The sequence below is a fragment of the Otolemur garnettii genome, unplaced genomic scaffold (assembly GCF_000181295.1).
Source record: "Otolemur garnettii isolate 467f Iridium unplaced genomic scaffold, OtoGar3 scaffold00053, whole genome shotgun sequence".
NCBI classification, from domain to species: Eukaryota; Metazoa; Chordata; class Mammalia; order Primates; family Galagidae; genus Otolemur; species Otolemur garnettii.
Genome location: NW_003852448.1, coordinates 7,596,496 through 7,618,642, shown reverse-complemented (window position 1 = coordinate 7,618,642; position 22,147 = coordinate 7,596,496). Strand labels below are relative to the sequence as shown.

Here is a 22,147-nt window from a genome sequence, read left to right as displayed (position 1 = left end):
ACTTGTCAAGTGAAGCAGTGGGAGTGAAGAAGTACACTTTTTTTCTTTATAATAACATATACTTAACAAAATTTACCTTTTTTTTTTTTGAGACAGGATCTCCCTTTGTTGCCTGCGGTGGAGTGCAGTAGCATCATCATAGTTCACTGCAACCTCACACTCCTGGGCTCAAGTGATCCTCCAGCCCCAGCCTCCCAAGTAGCTGGGACTATGGGTCCCTGCCACAGTGCCCAGCTAACTTTTCATTTATTATAGAGATGGGGTATTACTATGTTGTTCAGCCTGGTTTGGAACTCCTGACCTCAAGTGATCTTCCTACTTAGGCCTCCAAAAGTGCTAGGATTACAGGTGTGAGCCACTGTGCCCAGCCAGAATTTACCATTTTAACCCACTTCCATATACTCTTGACTCTCTTACTTAAGAGTTAAATCCAGCTTGGCCAGCACCTCTCCTGCACTTACACACATGTCCAATCCTACTGCGGGTTCAGGAGCTCACCTGGCCTAGAGCTGTCCACTCTTCCCACAGCCTGCTCAAGTCATGCCTGCTCTCACAGGAGTTTTCACATCTTCTCCCTGCTCCTCTCCAGCTGAGGCCTCTCTTCCCACTTTGCTGAGAAAACAGACACGTCTGAAGAACTTCCAGAGGCTCCCACCATGAGCTCCCACCTGCCAGCAACTTAAACCCCCACCCCCATTCCTCCAGATAAGCTGTGTTCCTATCCCAGGCAGCTATCCCCACCCCCATGCTGAGGACAGTGTACTCTCTGCAGGGCGATCCCATACCATCACCACCACCCCTCAGCTTTCCCTCCACCAAGCACACAGAGGCTTCTGTCCCCAGCAGAAACAAACCCACTTATCCCACATGCTGCTGCCCTGCTCCAGCGAAACTTCTGAAAAGCACTGTCTTCCATTCTCCTGAATCTCGGTCCCATCAGGGGCATCTCCTATTATTCCACTTAAGTGCTCCTGTGAGGGTCACCAATAACTTCCATATTGCCAAATGCTACCATCGATTCTTAGCCCGCATAGTGCTTGGCTTACCAGACTGCAGCCTTCCATCCTAATTATGCTCTCCTCTCTGAACACTTCTCCCTGGCTGTCCCCCTGCCTTCCAGCACTTTTTCCTAGTGTAGGAACACCAGGGGGCACAGTCCTGTGTCCTCCTCACTTTCCACTCTCCCTTCCCTGGAGCTCTCAATGTGCAAACTCTCAGCCCTAAACACCATGCACATGTTCACGGCTCCCGTTTTTCCTCCAGTGCAGTCATCTCTCTCCATCCTTAGAGTCATCCATCCATCGTCTTCTCAGCATTTCCTCCTGGATGGTCAATAGACAGCTCTAGCTTAATATGTCTAAAATCAGCACCTGCTCCCCTACCTCAGGCTCAGCTACCACTCATAGGCTACTCCCTCCTTCCAGCTGCTCATGCCTATAGCTTCTGGGTCCTCCTGGAAGCCTGTCTTTCTCTCAAACCTGACATTGGATCAAAGGTACGTCCTGCTGGCTCTGTTTAGCACTGCCACTTCTCACCTCTCCCTTGCTGCCATCCTAGGTCCAAACCTCCACTATGATGGGGTAGCCTACGTCTGATCTCCCTCTGACAGACTGCTCTCAGCCTGGCCACAGTTTAGAGAAGGAGTCTGATTATGTCACGGCTCTGTTAGAAACCCTCCTGAGCCTCCCATCTGATTCCATGAAAGGGAGAGATCCTGAAGGCCCTGCAGGTGGGTTCCACCTGTCCCCTCTGCTTCTACCTCCAGACCCTCCCCTCACTCACCTGCCTGCCTTGGCCTCTGGCCTTCTTGCAGGTCTTTGGAGGCTCCAAGTCTCGCCAGCTGTTCCCTCCTGCCTGCTGTTCCCTCTGCCTGCAACACTCTCCTCCAGCTATGGGCATGGCTAACTCCTCACCTCCCAAGTCTCTGTTCACATGAGGTACAATCTGACCACTGGATTAAAAACTGCAGTGCAGCCCCCTCCTTCCACACTCCTGTCTCCTTTATTCTGCTCCTTCCCTAGCCTGTAGACTCTACTTATTAGGGAATGCTGAGTTTCTCTTTTCTTCCATTAGAACACCAGCTAAAAAAAGCAGGGAGTTTTTTTTTTTTTTAACTTTAAATATATGTGCATTTTTCTAAAGGAAGCAGAAATTCTTATCTGTCTTGTTTGCTGACAAATGCCAAATATCTGGCTCGTGGTAGAGACTCTAATATGTCACAGGTGTAGGTGAAGAGAGCTCACTCCCAGTCGATTCAGGATTTCCAACATGCTCTCAGGCTGGCTAGTGTCACCGTCAGAGACTATGTTATCACAGAAATAATGTCAGCTCAGATTTGTATAGGACGTGACTGTTGACTGAGCACTTTCACACACATTAACCATGACAGATACCCTCTCAGGTCAGAGGCGATTCCCATTCTGAGGATAAGGAAAATGAGGTTCTAAGAAGCCATGTGATTTTCCAAAAGTCACTGTGTTATTATGGGGCGGGGCTGGGACTGCAATCAGGTCTCCTGACTGCAAGGCCCTGGAGTTTCCTCTTTCATGCTAAGCCACCCCCAGTATGCCAGCACCTGAACCTTCCCTAACACCTGCCCTTCAGAGGGAGAAGTCAGAATCCCTGGAGGTCTGCACATGCATGCTGAATTACACTTAGTTATCTTTTAAAATACACCGAAATAATCTTGAGCAGTTGTTTTAAATGTTGGGAATATAAGTTTCAGAAAATTCACTGTCAAGGTGTCTGAAATAAATCTCAATGCATTTGAGGAGGTTCCTTGAGTTCTTGTGCAAAAATCAGTATTCAGCCAAAAAAAAAAAATCATAGTTGGGGCAGCGCCTATAGCTGAGTAGGGTGCCACCCACATACACCCAGGCTGGTGGGTTCATTCCCAGCCCAAGCCAGCTAAACAACAATGGCAACTGTAAAAACAACAACAACAACAATAAAAATAGCCCAGCATTGTGGCAGGCACCTATAGTCCCAGCTACTTGGGAAGCTGAAGCAAGAGAACTGCTTAAGCCCAAGAGTTTGAAGTTGCTGTGAGCTGTGATGCCACAGCACTCTGTCAAGGACAACATAGTGAGACTCTGTCTCAAAAGAAAAAAAAAGGAATTCCTAGTTAAACCTGGAACAAGCCCCTTGTTTCTGTGTCTTCTCCTAGCCTTTTGGATGGATACACATATATGTTCATGTCACTCTTGTGTGGACACATACACATGGATGCCATGGTGACACGCGCCTCCACTACCTACCTAAGGACCTCAGTCTTCTTTCCTTCAGGAACACGTGGTCACCCCGACATAGGCCAGTGGGGCTCCAGGCCAGCCCATGACACCTAGCCCTGCCTTCCTGGTGCTGCTTGGTTAGCATAGGTTTGGGGAGCTCAAAGTAGAACCTGACCCTCAAGGAGGGTAAGAGAAGGGATATGAACAGCAATGCTGAGAGGACCTCAGATTTCTTGGGGAACCAGGCAAAAATGCGTGGGATTGAGAAGAGATGGATTTCACAGTCAAAACCAGGTTCAGCATCTCTACGCGACCCCATACAGCACAGCCTGTAAGTCAGCAGGTGGCGCTTTACTCTGGGGCTCAAATAGCTTCAGTGTCACCAAGAGATCTCATGAAGACAAGTCATAGATGCAGCCGGCAGCAGTGAAGGAGGCAGGGACCAGGCAGGGGAGCTGTTCTCGGGGCCTGGAAATGCTCAGGGCTCCACCTCTGGTTTCTCCAAAACTTTGTAGCTAAGGCTGGCTGCCTCCCCACCTCAAATCCACTGCGCTAGGTGAGTCTCTGCAGGCTCTCAGCTTGGGGTCTAGAGCAGGGTTGGGGGCTGGGTGAGTCTTTACAGTGGGCATTGTCTTGTGCATTGTGACATTAGGAGCATCTCTGGCCTCCATCCAGTAACTTCTATCTGCACCCCAATGTGACAAACAGAATATCTTCAGACAGCGACCCTTGTCCCTGGAGGGTGAGATTGCCTCAGGGTTGAGAACCACAGCTCTGGAGTCAGATGGTCTTGGGTTCAAAGCTGGCTCTTCCATGGAGGGACCATAACCTTGTACATGTTGCCTGACCACTGAGCCTCATCTTTCCCATCCCACACCCACCTCCCAGCACTGTGGTGACCAGAACCCACGGAGCATGTGTAGGGCTCAGCATAGTGCCTGGCACAAAGTAAATGCTTAATGAACAGTAGCGGCTATCATCACATCCCCAATGTGACTGCCTGTTGGTCCCATGTCTGGAGTCTCTGCCACCTTGGCTGCTGCTAATCTGCCTCACATGTAGGGCTTGGCTGATAGTGCAGCCACCCACCCCAGCTTCAGGGGCAGTGGGACTGGGAAGCCTTTAGAGTCCTACAGCCACAGGCCTTCATAAATGCCATGGAGTGTGCACAAGAGGGGTGCCAGATAATTAATCAGAGTGGCTGATTATGGTGGGCTCTTGGAGCCCTAAGGAGACTCTGGGGTCTGCCCAAACCATTGGATGCTTCATTGAACAAAGAACAGCCAGGGGTGGTGCTACTATATAGGCTGGGTCATAACAGGGGAAGCAACTTGGTGGGGCTGGGGCATAAGGCTTCGGGAAAGGAGAGGAATCCAGGGGCCACCAGAAATAGCAAATCGATTGGACTCAAACCTAAGAAGAATCTGCAAGGCCACGGTTGGACCTAGAAAAGCTGAGGCTTTAGGAATTGCTGATAAAGGCACCTGAAGGAAAAGCAGGGCCTCCTCCCATCCTCTGTGTGGCCTGTGGGAAGTGCGGCCCATTCACATGCATGACATAGCCTCTCAGGACCTCTTGGGCATTGAGGTCCCCAACAGGGGCAGGCAGGGCTGCCCCCACAGGTGACTCAGAGCCACAACACCTGAGTAGAGTCCTGAGCCAGCGCGATGCCCATGGCTGGCTCAGGTGCCATGGGTACCTCTGTGAGGCTACAGAGAGAGGTGCCTCAAGGCCTGTGCTTTCTCCCAGGAGAGTTTTATGAAGAATGGAAAGGCAGGGCAGGTACCCCACAGAGCCTAGCAGGTGGGGATAGTGGCACACAGCACTGCTGCCCACGGGTACCATTTGCTCCAAGCCCTTCTTGGATGTCAGCTTAATTATTGCTCACAACCACCCCACCAGCTAAATACAATCCTTACCCACCTGACAGGTGTGGAAACTGAGGCCCAGAAGGTCAAAATGATTGGCCCAAAGTCACGTACCTAATAAGGGATGGAGTTGGCATTTGTGTCCATGCAGCCTGCGCCCTGTCTGGATTCTAACCCCTATGCTGTAGGCAAACTTGATGGAAGGAAGTAAGAAGGTCCCAGACTCTCCTGCCAAAATTGATTTTTTTATAATTAAAAAGAAAAGCTTAGCCGGGCATTGTGGTAGGCGCCTGTAGTTCCAGCTACTTGGAAGGGTGAGGGAAGAGAATCACCTAAGCCCAGGAGTTGGAGGTGGCTGTAAGCTGTGATGCCATAGCACTGTACTGGGGGCGACAAAGTGAGACTCTGTCTCTAAAAAAAAAAAAGAAAAGCTAAGGGGGGTTCTGAGGTGTTCAAATCAGGGTTAAGGATGTAACCACAACTTCACAGCTGAGAGGCAGCTGGGGAACAACAGGGGTGGGGGAGTGTCCACATGTCTATGCAGGCCCTCCCACTGCCACCAAAGAGGCGCTGCTACTCCCAAACATGCCACACACAGCCCCAAGCCCTCTCTGCTGCCGGGGTTCTACCCGCAGGGATGCCTCCCTAGCTACACCCCAAATATCCTCGGAGCCAGCCATTTCCCAGCTGACTCCATGGTTGTGTTTTCCACGGTGGTGTTCTCTTACTGTTATTCACATCCTTCTCTCCCTCAGCCCTCATATTTAATCCACAGGCAAGTTTTGTTGATCCCACCACTAAATAATCCCTGAAGCCCTTCCACCTCTGCATCTTCCCTGCCGTCATCCTAGTCTGGGCTACTGCCATCTTTCTTCTAGACCAGTGTTCCCACCTCTTCACAATGTCTCTCTCCATAACATAGCCAGAGTAATCTTTTCAAAAATATAAGTAGGACCATGGTACATCCTTGCTTAAGATCTGACAATGGATTCTACTGTGCTGATAGAATCCAACTCTCTGCCAGGGACCACAGGGCTACACCCACCCCTCACATAGCTCACCAGTCCCTATCTGGGTTTCACACACACTGATACCAGCCCACCTCAGGGCCTTTGCACGTACCATTCCCTTGACCTGGAGTAATCATCTACTTGGGTCTGAAGATCAGGTTCCTAAAGCTAGGATTTGGCCCTTGAATAGAGAGGAGTTATTGTCACCCCTTGCCTTGGAGAGGTAACCAGGATAGCAATGGCTTTGGCACAAGGTAGGAAGACTAGCACACCATTGCACCTGATTCAGAGCACCAGTGAGTGATGGTGAAGTGGGTCTCTCCCGGCCAGGCCAGCCTAGCACCTGGGTTAGGAACTGTGGGGTATTCCTATGGAACTGTTGTCCCAGTCCCCAGGCTGTGGACCAGTATCAGTCTGTGGCCTGTTAGGAATTGGGCCACACAGCAGGAGGTGAATGGCAAGCAAGCAAGCAAGCAAATCTTCCTCAGAAGCTTCATCTGTATTTACGGTGACTCCCCATTGCTCGCATCACCTCCTGAGCTCCACTCCTGTCAGATCAGCGGTGGCATTAGATTCTCACAGAATCTCCATAACTCCACCATGCAAGGGGATCTCCTGAGAATCTAATGCCTGATGATCTGAGGGGCAGAGGTAAAGAATCATCCCAGAACCACTGCCCTCTCCCTGGTCTGTGGAAAAACTGTCTTCCATGAACTAGTCACAGGTGCCAAAAAGGTTGGGGACTACTCCTATGGAGGACAGAGGCAAAGATCCCCTAAGTATCCTACTCCTTTATGGGCCCACCTTCTCCCTGACATGGTGGTGATGAGGGTGATCTGGGCAGTTCTAGGGAGCTGTACCCAAACCTCTGCTGGAGGCTTGTGGCAATCAGGGCTGAAGCTGGCAGCAACATGGGCACTGACTACTAGCCCAGCAAGGACAGGGCACGATGAATGCCCAGGATAACCATGGGAACAGCAGGTCTGGAGGCCTCCCTCTGGCTCCACATGTTCCCACGTGAGGAAAGCTGGAGTTGCGTGAAGAGCTAGGGGCATTCCAGCCGCTCAAGGGGTGGCAGGGAGTCTCCTTCTCCCTGGGACCTTGGGCCTTCTGGGGGTGGGTGTGGTCCAGGGTTTTGAGCCCCAGCCACCTCCCTGAGGTTATGGTCACTCAGAGCTCCTCTTCTCCCTCCTCCACAAGATGCATCTCCAAATCCTGATGCAGCTGTTAGAGGGCTTCTGTTATGGGCAGATCATGGCCCCCCAAATCCATATGTTGGAGTCCTAGGCTCCAATACCTCAAAATGTGACTTTATTTTAAGACAGGATCTTTAAAGAGGTAATCTTTAAAACAAGGTCATTAGGCTGGGCCCTATCCAATACCCTTTGGTATTCTAAAAAAGGGAAATTTGGACAGAGACAGACATGCACAGAGGGAAGATGATGAGAAGAGACACAGTGAGAAGACAGCCGACTTCCAGCCAAGGAGAGAGGCTTGGGACAGACCCCTCCCTCCCAGCCTCTAGAAAGAATGAACCTTGCCAACATGATCTCTCTCAGACCCCAGCCTCCCAAACTGTGTGGCAATAAATCTCTGTTGTTTAAGCTACCTGGTCTGTAGTGCTTTGTCCCAGTGTCCCTCATGACCTAACACTGCCCCCAGACTCTGCTATGTTCTTCACTATTCATAAGGTGGTCCTCTGGACACCTGCTGGCCTCTCCCCTCTGGCTTGCCTAGAGCCACTGAAAGCAAGGCCTCAGAACAAGGTCCTCAGCACCACATGGATGGAACCTGGGGCCAGAAGGCCTGAGTTTGAGTTTTAATTCCATCGCCTCTTGACAGAAGGACAAATGTGCCACAATTATGTGAACCTCTTTGAACCTCAGTCTCTTCATCTTTAAAACAGGTATACCATCATCTTACCTCTCTCAGTGGGTTATCATGAATAGCTAAATAGTAATGATTTGTCATATGTGAAAATTCTCTTTAAATACTAAATAAAGTCATTCGTTTATCATGCTTTGGTAACCACCCCTCCCACTGTAGGCTTGTATTGACCTCACTGCCCATTAAATCTCAGTTCCTTTTTTACTCTGTGCCCAAATATGTCTCCCTGTCCCCTACTTGGAAAGTTGCCTTTTGGGTCTTAAGAACGGACACGTGTTTATTTCCAGTAATATCTTGTAAGAATTAGCCCATTATTCTGGCTGCTGAGAGCTTTTGAATCTCAATTCTGTCATCGACACATCTGCCCTCTTCTCCAGCTGCGCATTATTCATGCCCCCAGTGAGTGTGTCCATCCATCTCATGCACATCTTTGCTGAACGTGTTGGAAAAGGATGCACAGCAAGACAAAGCCTTCTCTAGACTACTTGTCAGGCTTCAGGCTGAGTCTTCAATTCTTAGCAAATGTACCTGATCACATTAACAACTGGCCAGTGGTGTGCTAGAGTGTCACATCAGCAGCTTAACGTCTGGCATAGTGGGGGTATGTATACCACAGGAACTAGCTCTGCTCCCCTCCTTGCTCCACCAAGAGCCAGTTGTTAAGCATTTACCAGCATACCACTGCACCCAGCCCATATTTACATATCCTCCCCTAAAAATATGGGAGATACTCTGTCCAGTCAACCCGTCCGTCTTCATGGAGCCTAGCCTACAGACAACTCCACAGGTGTTATCTAACTTGATCCTCTCCACATGCCAGGAAGGGGAAGAGATGGATATTTCTATATTCAATTTAGTGAGCATGAGGCTCAGAGAATTCTTTTTGGGTCACCATATGACTGTTCCCCTGTTGCTTATCAAAGGTACTTCAAAATCCCTATGTGGTCACTGCTCTGGGTCTAGGACAGAGGCAAGTTGAGAGGTGGACTCTAAGGCAGCTTGGCCCTTCCCACTGGCAGCGAGTTGCTGAGGATTAATGACCAATGCTTCTCCAAGTGCGATGCTAGATCTATTCTTAGGGGGAGGGTCCTCGATTTTTTGACAAGGCTCTGCATTTTGTTTATAATTTCATTGTTAATAAGAAACCAGTGAAAGTGACAGCAACTCCTAATGCAATGCTTCTGACATAGGGGTTGCTGATGCCTGAGGTCGCTGAGTTTTCAGTGAGAACCACTGGTTTGTTTTCTGGGCTAGGGGACAGAAAGAGGACAGGCGCCAGGTGATTGGGCAAGGAAAGCTCAAGGTAGGTGTCACAAACTGGGCAAGGCAGACAGGGCCTGCTCAGCCCTCATTGTATCTCAAACACTTTATTTATTTACTTATTTTTTAGAGACAGAGTCTCACTCAGTCACCCTGGGGTTGAGTGCCATGATGTCATAGCTCAGAGCAACCTCAAACTCTTGGGCTCAAGTGATTCTCTTGCCTCAGCCTCCCAAGTAGCTAGGACTGTAGGCGCCCACCACAACGTCCGGCTATTTCTCAGAGACAGGGTCTCACTCTTTTGCTCAGGCTGGTCTCAAACTCCTGAGCTCAAGTAATGCACCCACCTTGGCCTCCCAGAGTCCTGGGATTATAGGTGTGAGCCACCTCACCTGGCATCTCAAACACTTAAATTAAACACCAACCTAACAGTTGGGATATTTCACATAAAAAGCCAGATTTCCAGAATCTCTTAAAAATCTACAAATCTAGTGAGACAAGACCACCAATACTCTTGGAAACAGAGGGAAATGTGGAGGTTCAAGGCTTTCAGATCCACCATGTCCCCTCCCCATTCCCTGTTTTCAGTAGTCACAAACTTAAACGTCTCCCTAGGTGCCAAGCAATTAATACTGTGTATGGCAGCTGGGTCCAGCAGCTCACACTTGTCATCCTAGCAGTCTGGGAGAACAAGGTAGGTATATTGCTTGAGCTGAGCAAGACCCCGTCTCTACTAAAAACAGAAAAACTAACCAGGCATTGTGGTGGGCACCTGTAGTTTCTGCTACTTGAGAGGCTGAGCAAGAGGATTTCTCTAACCTAGGAGTTTGAGGTTGCTGTGAGCTATGGTGCCATGGCACTCTATCCAGGGTGACAGAGTGAGGCTCTGTCTCAAAAAATAAATAAATAATGTGCATGGGTAGCCTGGGATTTGTGTAAGATGACGAGTAGCCTTTGACCTTGCACCTCAGTTCTGGGGATGCCAGAGGCAAGGCAGGGCTGGGGCCCACATGTCAAAGTGATTTCTTATCCCTGTAACGGGCCCATGGTCTTAGCACAGCCCACTTCTGAGGGCCAGGTGCAGTGGAGAGACCCCAGTGGGACCTTTCCTCTAACCACTGGGAAAGTCACTTAACACTGTGCCGCAGCTTCCTCTCATGAAAAGTGATGGTAAATTAAACCACTTAAAATCCTTAAAACAATTCTTAAAACTCACACTAAGACTCAGTCCACACTAGCTGCTCTTCCTCTGCCCAGCTGCCTCCCTGTCACTTCCTGCAGGTGACCATGTCTGCATGGCTGCTCTCCAATCAGAGGTGCTGCCAAGGAAGAGAGGGCTGGGGTCAGTGTGAGGGACTCTTGACAGGGGCCATAGCCCGCCCAATGGGCACACTTTTCAAAGTGTCCTGAAGACAGGAGTGCAACAGCAGTAAAGAGCGAGTAAGAGGAGAAACTGAGGCAAGAAAAGGCAAAAGCACAGCGATGCTTCCTGCAGGGCAGGCAAGGGGAGTAGAGTGGAAGTTTGTGATCTGGAGCTGGAGCTCAGCTTCTCCTCCTTCCATGAAGGCCCCCATGGGCAGAACCCTCCCTTCCCCACCTGTGCGGGCAGCCCCAGAACCCCCTGCAAGCCCATCCACTGGGGCCTGCTGTTGATTCAGCTGCTAAACCAGGTCCAATGTGCCACAGCCCACCTAGAGCATCTCCAGAGGACCACAGGGTTCTCCACCAGGTTCTGCTGGCTCATCTTTTTTCTCTCCAATTAAAAACTTAAAAAGGTTAAAGTGTTGAAGGTGAAGAAGACAGGCTGTGTACAGATTGCAGCAGCCTGGATGGGCACTACCATCTAGGAAGACGAGCTAAAACTGAGGCACTTGGCATTGAAGTTCACAAATACAAGACAGGGACAATGAACTTGGCTGGAAGCCCATGACATATAGGCCGAGTAAATAGCAGGCTGGGACCTGGACCAAGGGAGGCATTGGTGGCATTAGAGAGTGCTCTGGGGTCCACAGATGACATCCGTGGCAGGTCATCACTAAGCATCATATCTTAAGCCACGCAGGAGTGAGGGGCACTCTTGGCCATAGGCAGACATTGTGTGAAGGGCTCAGCTCTCACCCTTGCCCCTGGTCTTTACTGACAGGCTCCATGCCCTGTTTAATAGATGAGACTTGTAGCTTTGGTTTATTCTCTGAGACTGAACAAGGCTAAAGCAAAGTCAGAGGGAGGGCGATTCTCCCTCCCCAGAGACCAGCTGAAGGCGGACAAGCTTCCTGGAGTACCCCTCCTGACAGTGAGGGGCCCTTGGGGCAGGCAGCTCAAGTGTCAGCAGGATGAGCTGGAGTGCCAAGAGAGGCCCACATTTGGGTCTCAGGGTGTAGAAAGGGTGAGGCCAGCAGCCCACATAGGGTTCTGGGGCTCAGTTTCAAATCAGCTTCAGATTCACCATCTCTGCTCCCGCCACCTCATGCATTCCTCATTTCCTGAAGAAATACTTCCCCGTACTGTGCGGGATAATGCGGAGGCACTCCTGGCCTGTAAGGAGCACTACAATTAAAGATTTCAAGTTTGGGTATGTGCTACAAGACAGAAGTGGGACTTCACACTCAATCGGAGGTAGGAGAAAGTCTCCCTGGAAGAAGTGGCACTTAAGTGGAGACTTGAAGGATGAGCATCACTAGCTGAGGGTGGGGGCAGGGAAGCGTGTTGCAGGTGAAAGGAAGAGCATGAGTGAAGGCCCTGAGCGGAGCCCTGAGGGAGCAGAAGGCAGAACAAGTCGGGTGTGTGGGTACTCCGGTGGGTCTGGGTCCAGTGAAGGGGGCAGGGCTGAGTATGGGGCATTAGTTAGGGGCAGATGACAACAGTGGTGTGAACCAGGGTGGTGATGTGGGGAATAAGAGGTGGGTGAAATTGAGACGTAGCTAGGAAATAAAATCAAAGATTGTGGCAATTGTTCCAAAGGAGATAAGGAAGGGAGAAGTGTCAAGGTTACTCCCAGATCTGGACTTGAGCACTGATGTCACTGTCCAGCGACCGTGGCCAGTCCCACCTCACTGCTGAGAAAGCCCTGCTCCCTTGCCTTCATATGTTCACAAGGAAACTTCTCTATTCCCAGGAGACGAGGCTCTGGAATAATCCTCCTTCCCCTCTCCCTACCCTTCCTCTTGGAAGGAGGCAGCTCTGACACCTGGAGGACCAGCCTTTCTGGGCCTCTGGGTGGGGTGAAGGTGTTGAATTCATCTCGCGCAGGGGAAGCAAACCTAGCTTAGTGGGGAGAATCTTCCTTCTACATTTGGGCCTCAAGTTCAAGCCTTTTTCTTTAGTCCTGCTGTTCCTGCAGCCATGTCAATATATCCCTGACACGTGGGATCGAGTGGGACTGGTCCCTCCTTGTACCCAAATTCTCTTGCTGGGCAGACATGCTGATGGAATTCTTTATTTTCTATGAGGATTTTACCCCTACCTGGAGAGCATGGCTTTGTACTTCATTCCTGATTTCAGTAAATCTTCCTGCTGCCCAGTATCGGAAACATGTTGTAAATACTAACCCTGAAAGTATTCCTTGAGGGTCACAATCCATTCCTCTAGTGGCTCTGAATTTTATCTTCAGATTAAGCAAAATCAGCAACATTTATATGGCTGGACAGTATTGCGTTGGTCCTTGCCTTGGACCTAGGAAACTGCTGTGATATTGTTGAGATCATTGCTCAATTTGTCACACAGCATCCCCTCTACGTCCTCACACAGGAGACTTGTCAGGGTTTCAGGGTTAGAAATTGCAGTGATTTGAGCAGGTGGTTTGCTTTCTGTCCTATGGACAGTGCGACTCATGTGACTGCTCGTCTCTCTGCTAGTGGCCGGGATCTCAGGATCTCATGGTGGGCATTTTGTTGATCCTTAGCTGCATCAAGTTTTGCTTTTTGTCCCAATGTCCTCACTCCAGCCCTTTCTGGAATGAGGTGGAGGGTCTGTACATCTTCCCGGGTCATCTTCTCTCTCCCTCTACCCACTTCCCTCCCAGCACACTGTTTACATAGAAACTATCCGGGTTTGTAAGCTCCAGTAAAGGCACATGTGGGTACACACACGAGACAGTCTCAAATTCCCTGGAAGTTTAGGTCACAAAGGAATCAGTTTCACAGCTTGGGAAGTAAGTAAACAGAACACATTATTCCAGAAGGCAGGCATGGCTGAAGTGACGGACAACTCTGCTGTATGGTCCCCTGTGCGTTCCCAAGGGTCTGCACATCCTCACCAGCAAGGAACACTAGGGACACAAGCACGATCCCCACAAGATGCCCCCCAGTTGAGTGCCCATCAGAACTAGGCATGGCTTCAGCTTAGCCCTTCAGATGCAGCAGTTCCAGAAGGCTCAGGATGCAGCCAAAGCTGAGAGCCTTTGCTCACTAGTCCCAGCTCAACCTCCTCCCGGTGACACCTCCTCCCAGTGACACCTCCAGCTCATTACCCCCCCCCCACTCATTACCTCTGCCACTTAATGCTGGCTTACAATCATGCCACATGTGCTCAAGGTGAAGACAGCCTCCAGCTGCTGCAGCCAGACTCTGGCACTGCTGGGAACTGGCTTGTCAGCACCTAAATGCTTAAGCGTGCCCCCAACCTGCAACCATACTGAATGAAGGCTAACTTTATGTTATTGTGACTCCAAAATAAAACACCAAACTTCCCCTGGCACCTCACCCTCACCATCTCATAGCCCTGGGGGCTGGGCTCCTGACCTCCCAGGAATCCCTTCATGACCAGACACCCTTCGGAGACTCAGGGTCACCAGGACATACCCATTTCCCCCAGTGTCCCCAACTCCAGTCCTATCAGGCATCCCCCCACCCCTCACTGCCCATCTTCAGTGAGATCACCTTCTTCAGGTAAGGGCTAGTGCCCTGGGGAGCACCTTTAGAGCTTAGCTCCATTGAGTCTCAAATAGGCCAGCACTTAGCCCACTTATAGGGACTTGCCACCTCTCAGGGAGCTCAGCTGCCTCTGCATTGATCCTCCCTTGCAGACACCCCAGGACTTCAGCCTGCTTGAGTATGAGTCTACTGGTCCAGTAAGAACAGGTTTAATACACTAGTTCACAACTTTTCTTTATGAATCTTCATTAAAAACCTACCACTGCAAACTGAATAGGCCCACACCTTACCTAAGGTGCTGGTTAGCTTACATAGAAGGGGCATGCCCGAACCCTGCTTGTTTCCTCAGTGACAGGCACCAGGTGAACAGTGCTCTAATCCCCTGGGCCAGACCCTGCCCTGCATGGGGAAAGGGCAACAGGACTGTGACTGGCCTTCAGAATAACCAGGCAGGAGGGTGAGTTCCTCTGCCCCCTTCTGAGGAAGAAACTGAGGAAAGCACTCTCATCCTGCCCTCAATGCCAGGCCTACCCCACCCCTCTGCCTCCTGACAGCCACACGAAGTACACCTTTCTAGGGCTCTCCTGATGTCTACCTCTCAGAGCCCTGAGGCTTGCAATCTGTGGCCCTTCTGCTCAGACCACCAAGGCCCTGAGGACATGGACTAAGTCCCTTATACCTTAAGCCCCTGGCAGCACCCAGACTTGCTAGGTAACTCCCATAGGAAAGGCCAACCAGAATGACAGACAGGCTGGGCTGACAGAGCTTAGACTTGGGCTTCAAACCCAGCTCCAAACCCTTCCCACAACTGGGTAGGGCACTGGGTAAGGTGGCTTTTCTGCCTTCAGCCTCAGAGCATCCTTCTAGACAAGGCAGGACTGATGTGGGACTAGCAGTCCTCTTCTCACTATTCAGGGAGGAGGCGTAGGAGGGTCTAACTGGGTACAACACCTGAGAGCTCACCTGAGCTGGAGGCCCACCTGTGGCAAGGCAGGGCTCCACTCCCTCAGAGGCCACACACTAGGCTGCCATCACCACTGACTTCCCACCAAGAACAAAGCCCCACCTGGGGCACTGCAGGGCTTTCAGAGTTTACACAGCACATCTGGGGATAGGTTTCTGAGCCCCAGTTGTACCAGGGTCAGCAGCTTCCTTCCAGCAAGCAGAGAGCCTGTGTGTGGAGGGTTGTGTGCACTTGTGCAAGTGCGTGTGCATGTGCCCCAGCTTCTGGGGTGGGAGAGGAAGTGGAAGAAGCCAGAGCCCCAGACATTTCACACAAACCAAACACCTGGCTTCAGACTAACTTGTCCCTGTCTCAGAGTGCCTCCAGGAAGCAGGACCTAGGGATGCCAGAAGGTATAAGGCAGGAAACTCAGCACGAGGGAGGACAGGGGTGGAGGGAAATGGATCAATGACGGATGTTAAGAGGAGAAGGCCCAAGCCAGAGGGATGAGGATGAGACTGCTGTGAGCACTGCAGAGCCCAGCTGGGGGCCGTGCTAGGGCAGGGTGAAAGCTGCAGACACTTAGGCCCCACAGCTCCTGTTCCTGGGCTGGTGTGGCGAGGGAGTGCCTACCTGTACCACAGTGGGGGGGTGCTGAAGGCCTGGAGTCATAGATGGCAGGGTCCTGCAACTGGAGAGTCATCCGGTGCCCCCTCGGGGCCCAGGCCGGGAGCCCACCTCGCCAGCAGCACCAAGGGCCATTCTGGATCTGAAAGGAGAGGCCAAACCCTGAGCTCCCAGGCAGACTAAAGAGGGACTCTGGAGGCTGCTGAAGAAGCCAAACTCCCTGGAGAGGAGGCCCAAGGAAGAAGACAGGAGGCTGTGCAGAAGGGGACCAGGACAGAGGGGGGCAGTGAGGGCCAGCCTCAAGATGGGGTGACATAGAAAGGGCACAGGGTGGGAGCAGTGTGTGCTGGTCCTGGGGTCCTTCTAGACAAAAAACTGGAAAAAGAACAGCAGAGACCCCATGCAATACCCTGACAGGGGAAGGCAGATTTGGAGGGCAATGGATGGAAGGAGAGCTAGACATTGGAGGTGAAGGTTAGATAGCAGGCCAGGATGGTGACTGGACAGCCTCTAGAGCCCAGGCATGTGAGGGAATTTGGGGAGAGGCAGGCAGTCAGCCTGGCTATCATCCCCTGCTGTGTGACAGCCTTCCTGGCTTGGCCCCAGCTCTTGCCCCCGGCCAGCCTCCCTCCCTTCTGGAAGAGCAGGAAGGCCTTGGCCTACAGGAGGACCCAACTTCTGAACTGAAGTCCCTGGCCAGTAAGGGGTATGGGGACCAAGGAGAGGGCAGCTTTGTACATGTGTGGCACCGTGAGAATAGTTCAGGGGCCCTGTAAGCCATGTGGGCAAAAGGTGGTGCTGGCCACAGGTCAGCTCTGAGCAGGGTGAGGAGAGAGCATGAGGAAAGGAGGAGGCTGGGAGAGGAATTGCTGAGGATGGGGAGGAGCAAGATGGTGTGGCTGTTGGTGAGCTTAGTGAGAGAGGCAGAAGAGCAGAGAAAGGTGCTGGGGGGTGGGGGCAGTCACCAGTTCAGGGCTGAGGGGAGGCGCTCTATAGGAAGGTGGGGACAGAGACGACCTGAATGGGAGAGAGCTGTCCAGGGAGGAGGATGCCAAGTGGAGACAGGGAAGGTGCTAGGCAGGGGGAAGGAGGGAAGGTGCCAGACAGGGGGAGTAGGAAGCGAAGCATGCCAGGCAGGAGCAGGTTGGGAAGTGCTCCGCAGGGGGGAGGTGACAGGCGATGGGAGGAGGGTGGTGCCAGACAGGGGGAGGAAGGGAAGGTGCCAGGCAGGAGGGTGCCAGACAGGGGAAGGAGGGGAGGTGCAGGTGGAGGGAGGATAGGAAGGTACCAGAGAGGGAAGGAAGAGAAGATGCCAGGCAGGGAGGAGGAGGAGGAGGTGTCAGAGAGAGGCTGGATGGGAGTTTGCCAGGCAGGGAGGAGGTGTGGGAGGGGGGTTGGAGGAAGGGGTACCAGACTGAGTGGGGTTGCAGGGCACCTCCCTAGGTGCCAGGTGGGGGGATGGGAGTCAGGAGTGGGGAGATCCTGGAAGAGGAGGAGAGGAGGAAGATGTCAGGAAGGGAAAGGGGGGTGCCAGGTAGGGAGGAGAGGAAGTGCCAGGTGAGGGGAAGGTGCCAGGCAGGGGGAGGAAGGGGATGCCAGGCAAGGGGGAAGGAAGAGATGCCAGGCGGGAGGAGAAGGGATGCCAGGCAGGGGGAGGAGGGGAAATGCCTGGCAAGGGGAGGAGGATGCCAACAGAGGCTAGTGGGTACTGCCAGGCAAAGAGGGCGGGGGTGCCGGCGCAGCGCGGCCGGGCGGCGTCTTCGCCAGGGGCCATGGGGGCCGCGCGGCGCGAGTCGCTCACCTGCTCCCCCGGGACCCCGGCCCGGAGCGCGGCCGCCCGCTCCCCGCTCAGCGCTGGGTCGGCCCGGCGCCTGCGCCGCTGCAGCCCGGAGCGGGGGAGGCGCAGGGAGCGTCTGCAAAGAGCGAGGAGCTTAATAACGAGTTAGGGATCGGAGCAGAAAGCGTCGCCCCACCCTCACAGTCTGTGTGATCGCGGGCTCAGAGCCCCGTGGCGGGCCCTGGCCAGACCCGCTGTGTTCTTCGGCCTGTACACACATGTGTCTTAGATCTGCACATGCTTCTGCATGCCCACGACTCACACACGCAGTCAGCATCCTATGTGGCCGTAAACATTCCCTGTACTAAGACCACACGCGCACACGTGGGCACACACATGTACAGGTGTGGACACACGCGGAAGAATCGGAGCATCCTTGTGGCTGCAGACATTATCTACACCAGATCCACACACAAGCACACTTCCCAACACACACCCTCAGAGCCTCAGCACCAGGCTTTCACTAATGACAATTCTCTCCTCTATTATGCACTTAACGCTTAACTCTGGCAGCTTGGAGAGGCCCTTTTCCAACTTCAACCAGTCAAACCTCCATAGGATCTTTCAGGAGTCCCACTGCAAATCTCCAGACTTGAGCTAGCACAGTGCCCTGCACACAGCAGGGACTCAAAGCTTACCTGCCCAAAGAAATGAGCCCCAGAGATCTCTGGCAGATGCGAGCATGAACAGGCTTCCTCTGGAGGAGCAGCAGTAGGCAGCATGTGTCTGCCAAGCATTTGCGGGAGGGGGCTGCCAACCCCCAGAAGGGGGTTGGCAGACAGCAGGGAGCCATAGTAGAGGCCAGGACCTGTGCCTCTGGTTCCACCTCTACAAACAATCCCCTCACACCATGAGCATTTGGGGTCCGGGCTCTGCTCTGCCTGAGCCCATGCTGTCCCTGTGATGGACAGGCCCCATGGGCAGACATGGAGTGTTCCATCCCTCTTTTTGGTCATTTTGTTTTATTGTTAAAAAGTTTTCATAGTAGTAAGATGCACGTAACATAGAATTTCTCAATGCCCACGCCTGTAATCCTAGCATTCTGGGAGGACAGGTGGTCAAGACCAGCCTGAGCAACAGTGAGACCCCCGTCTCTACTAAAAATAGAGGAATTAGTGGGGCACTGGTGGGGGGGAGTGTGGTGCCTGTAGTCCCAGGGAGGCTGAAGCAGGAGGACTGCTTGAGCTTGGGAGTTGTTGCTGTAGTGAGCAATGATGCTTCAGGTGACAAAAAAAATTATCATTGCAACCATTTTTAAGTATACAGTTCAGTATTGCAAAGTATTTTCACACTGTTATACAACCAACCTCCAGAGCTCTTTCCATCATGCCAAACTGGAACTCCGTCCCCACTAAACAGAAGCTCCTCAACCCCTCCCCTCCATTCTACTTTCTGTCTAGAATTTAACCTCTTGTAAGTGGAGTCATACATATTTGTGCTTTTGTGACTGGCTAATTTCACTTAACATAGTGTCCCATGTTGTAGCATGTGACAGGTTTCCTTCCTGTTTAAAGGGAACAGTGTTCCACTGCGAGTATACACACCAGGTTGTGTATTCATTCATCTGTTGAGGGACATCTGGGTTGATTTCACCAACCACAACAGGGCTGGCTGCGGTGAGTCTTTCAGCTTTTATGCTCCTGTTAAAATTGCTGCCATCAAACAAAACAGGCACCCCCTCCCATTCCTCCCTGGGAAGGCATGTTCAGTAATCTCCTACCCCCCAACTGCTCCTTCAGCACCCATGTTTCTATTTTCAGGACCTTTCCTCAGAGCATCTCATACCACTCAGACACAGAGGACCCACTGTGGGCTTCTTTTTCTTCTTTTCTGAGACAGCATCTTGCTCGGTTACCTAGGCTAAAGTACAGCGGTGCAATCATAGCCCTCTATAACTTCAAACTCCTGGGTTCAAGTGATCCTCCTGCCTTGGCCTCCCAAAGGGCCAGGGTTACAGGTATGAGCCATCTCACCAGGCCCCACTATGGACTTCTCAACCAAATTTGCTTACTCAATGTCCTGAATCAAAACTGATGCCGGTGCTGCTTTCCATAAAGGGACCTGAGTCCATGCTAAGGAGCCCATGCTGCCCTTCTTAGGGATGTTTCCCTGTGACTTCTGGAGATGCAGTGCCTTATAAACCCAAAGGACAGATCCAGAGGCAGAACTCAGGACAGCAGGCTGGGCAGGGAAGGGTGAGGAGGAGGGGAGGAGTGAATATTTTGAAGTGGCTTGGGGGGATGAGGAAGGCCTCCAAATGATGAAATTTGGGGGGCCTGACTGGACCCTCAGGATCCAGACGCTGACTCCCAGAGATCACTGTTAGTGCTGCACCCCTTCTGGCCAATGAGAGTCTATTCACGGGTAGCATCCACCCTCTTCCTGCTGGGGGATGTGCTGAATGCTGCTTTCCCCTCCTGCCGTCACCAGCTGCTAACTTGGCAGCATAAGCCTCACAGAGCTCTTCTGATGGGATAGGTCAGTAGTTTCGAAAGTGAGGAAAGTGGTAAGGTGGCCAGCCCTGATGTGGGGGTTAGCACAGGGGCTCCAGAAGGAGAGCAGATGGCCAGGATATGGTGGGGGATAAATGGTCACAGGCAAGTCGGCCTGGCTCAGGTGAGGGGCAGAGCAGCCAGATGGGCCACTGGCCCCTTGTGACCCTGTGTCCACACTCTGTGCCCCCTCCCTGTTTCTTCCTTGTGCTGACAACTGGTGAGGAAGCCATCCTGGGAGCCTTGAACAGGGATAAGGTTATCAAGTATTAAGCCCATGGCCCTTCTCTGTGGCTCCCCAGGTGGCTGAGAGGGACATGAAATTAGGGCAGCAGGTCTCTATCCCAGAGCTTATCACTTTATTTCTTTTCTTTCTTTCTTTTTTTTTGAGACAGAGCCTCAAGCTGTCCCCCTGGGTAGAGTGCCATAGCATCAAAGCTCACAGCAACCTCCAACTCCTGGGCTCAAGCGAATCTCCTGCCTCAGCCTCCCAAGTAGCTGGGACCACAGGTGCCCGCCACAATGCCCGGCTATTTTTGGTTGCAGCCATCATTGTTGTTTGGCAGGCCTGGGCTGGATTCGAACCCACCACCTTAGGTGTATGTGGCTGGTACCTTAGCCACTTGAGCCACAGGCACCGAACTAACACCTTATTTCTAAATAACTGTCCCCTTGTTCATCCTATCTGCCTCTCTCTCTGGGCTGTGACTCCATGAGGGAAGGAGTGGAGACTGCCAGCACAGAGCCCAGCCCATTGCCTGGCACAGACTAAGAACGTTCCAGCAGGTGAGCAGTGGCCATTCAGGGGCTAAGAGAGAGTCCTGGGAAGCCAGGTAGTCTGGAACAGAGGTCAATGAGGGGAACTAGCTGGGCTCCACTGGACTAGAGTCAGGGACGACAATCAGTCATTTGTGAGTGTCCAGAGTTTTTCATTGCAAGCACTGCTTGTATACCAAGAATTTGGAAATGGAGTAAAAGTTCAACAGGTGACAGATGACATGATTCCTATGACAGGTGGGAACAGGTGACAGGATAAAAACATCAATGAATGGTATCAAATAATGGAGACACTGTCTATGTGCTGATCTAGAAGGATCTCAAAGGTGTGTTAAGTGAGAAAGAGCAGGGCACACAAACAGTATGTAAAGCATGCTTACGAGAGAGCGTGTGTGTGAGTGTACACATGTGTGTGTGATGTGTGTGTGCCTGTGCATGCACATATATATGACTCCAGAAGGATTCAAAAGAGATTGGCTGCAACAGTGGCTTCCCGTGAGGTGGCTGGAAGACAGAGGCGGGAGGGACGTTTACCTCTACTGTGTATTCTCTCATAGCATTTGAATTGAGAATATTTTACCCTAGCATTTGAATTAAGAATACTTTACCCATTAAAAAAATAAGTAGGCCGGGCGTGGTGGCTCACGCCTGTTGTCCCAGCGCTGTGGGAGGCTGAGATGGTGGATCGCCTGAGCTCAGCTGAGTTCCAGACCAGCAGAAGACCAGCATGAGGCAGAGTGAGCCAGAGTGAGATCCTGTCTCTACAAAAAAAAAAAAAAAGCCGGGCATTGTGGCGGGCGCCTATAATCCCAGCTACTTGGGAGGCAAAGGGCAAGATAATCGTTAAAGGAAGAAAGAAAAAAATAATTATTTAAAAATGCAAAGCTCTTTAAAACTGGTATTTAAACTTTATTAGATTTGTAAATACTACAAAGACTTTCATGAACTGAATTTAAGAAGATGCAGGAAAAAGAATTTTTAAAAGTTTAACTTTTGGCTGGACCCCCGTGGCTCACTGGTTAGGGAACCAGCCACATACACCAGAGCTGGCAGGTTCAAATTTGGTCCAAGCCTGCTAAACAACAATGATAACTACAACGAAAAAAATAGCCAGCTGTTGTGGCAGATGCTACAGTAAAAATAAAAACATTAAAAAATAAATAAATAAAGTAGTCCCAGCTACTTGGGAGGCTGAGGCCAGAGAATCTCTTAAGCCCAAGAGTTTGAGGTTGCTGTGAGCTGTGATGCCATGGCATTCTACCAAGGGCGACATAGTGAAGCTCTGTCTCAAATAAACAAATAAATAAAACTGGCGGTGCCCATGGCTCAGTGGGTAGGGTGCCAG

The 22,147-nt window shown here is 51.6% G+C and overlaps 1 protein-coding gene across 1 annotated transcript in view; it reads right to left on the bottom strand.

Moving 5' to 3' along the window:
- Positions 1-17,565, bottom strand: part of SMARCD3 (SWI/SNF related, matrix associated, actin dependent regulator of chromatin, subfamily d, member 3) — a 34,561-nt gene extending 16,996 nt beyond the window's left edge. The window contains exons 1-2 of the mRNA XM_003792038.2: positions 17,498-17,565; positions 15,703-15,838 (exon numbers count right to left, since the gene is read on the bottom strand). Of these exons, the coding sequence (XP_003792086.1) occupies positions 15,703-15,741 (39 nt within the window). The 5' untranslated portion in view covers positions 15,742-15,838; positions 17,498-17,565. The remainder of the gene's footprint in view (positions 1-15,702; positions 15,839-17,497) is intronic.
- Between the last annotated feature and the right edge of the window lie 4,582 nt (positions 17,566-22,147).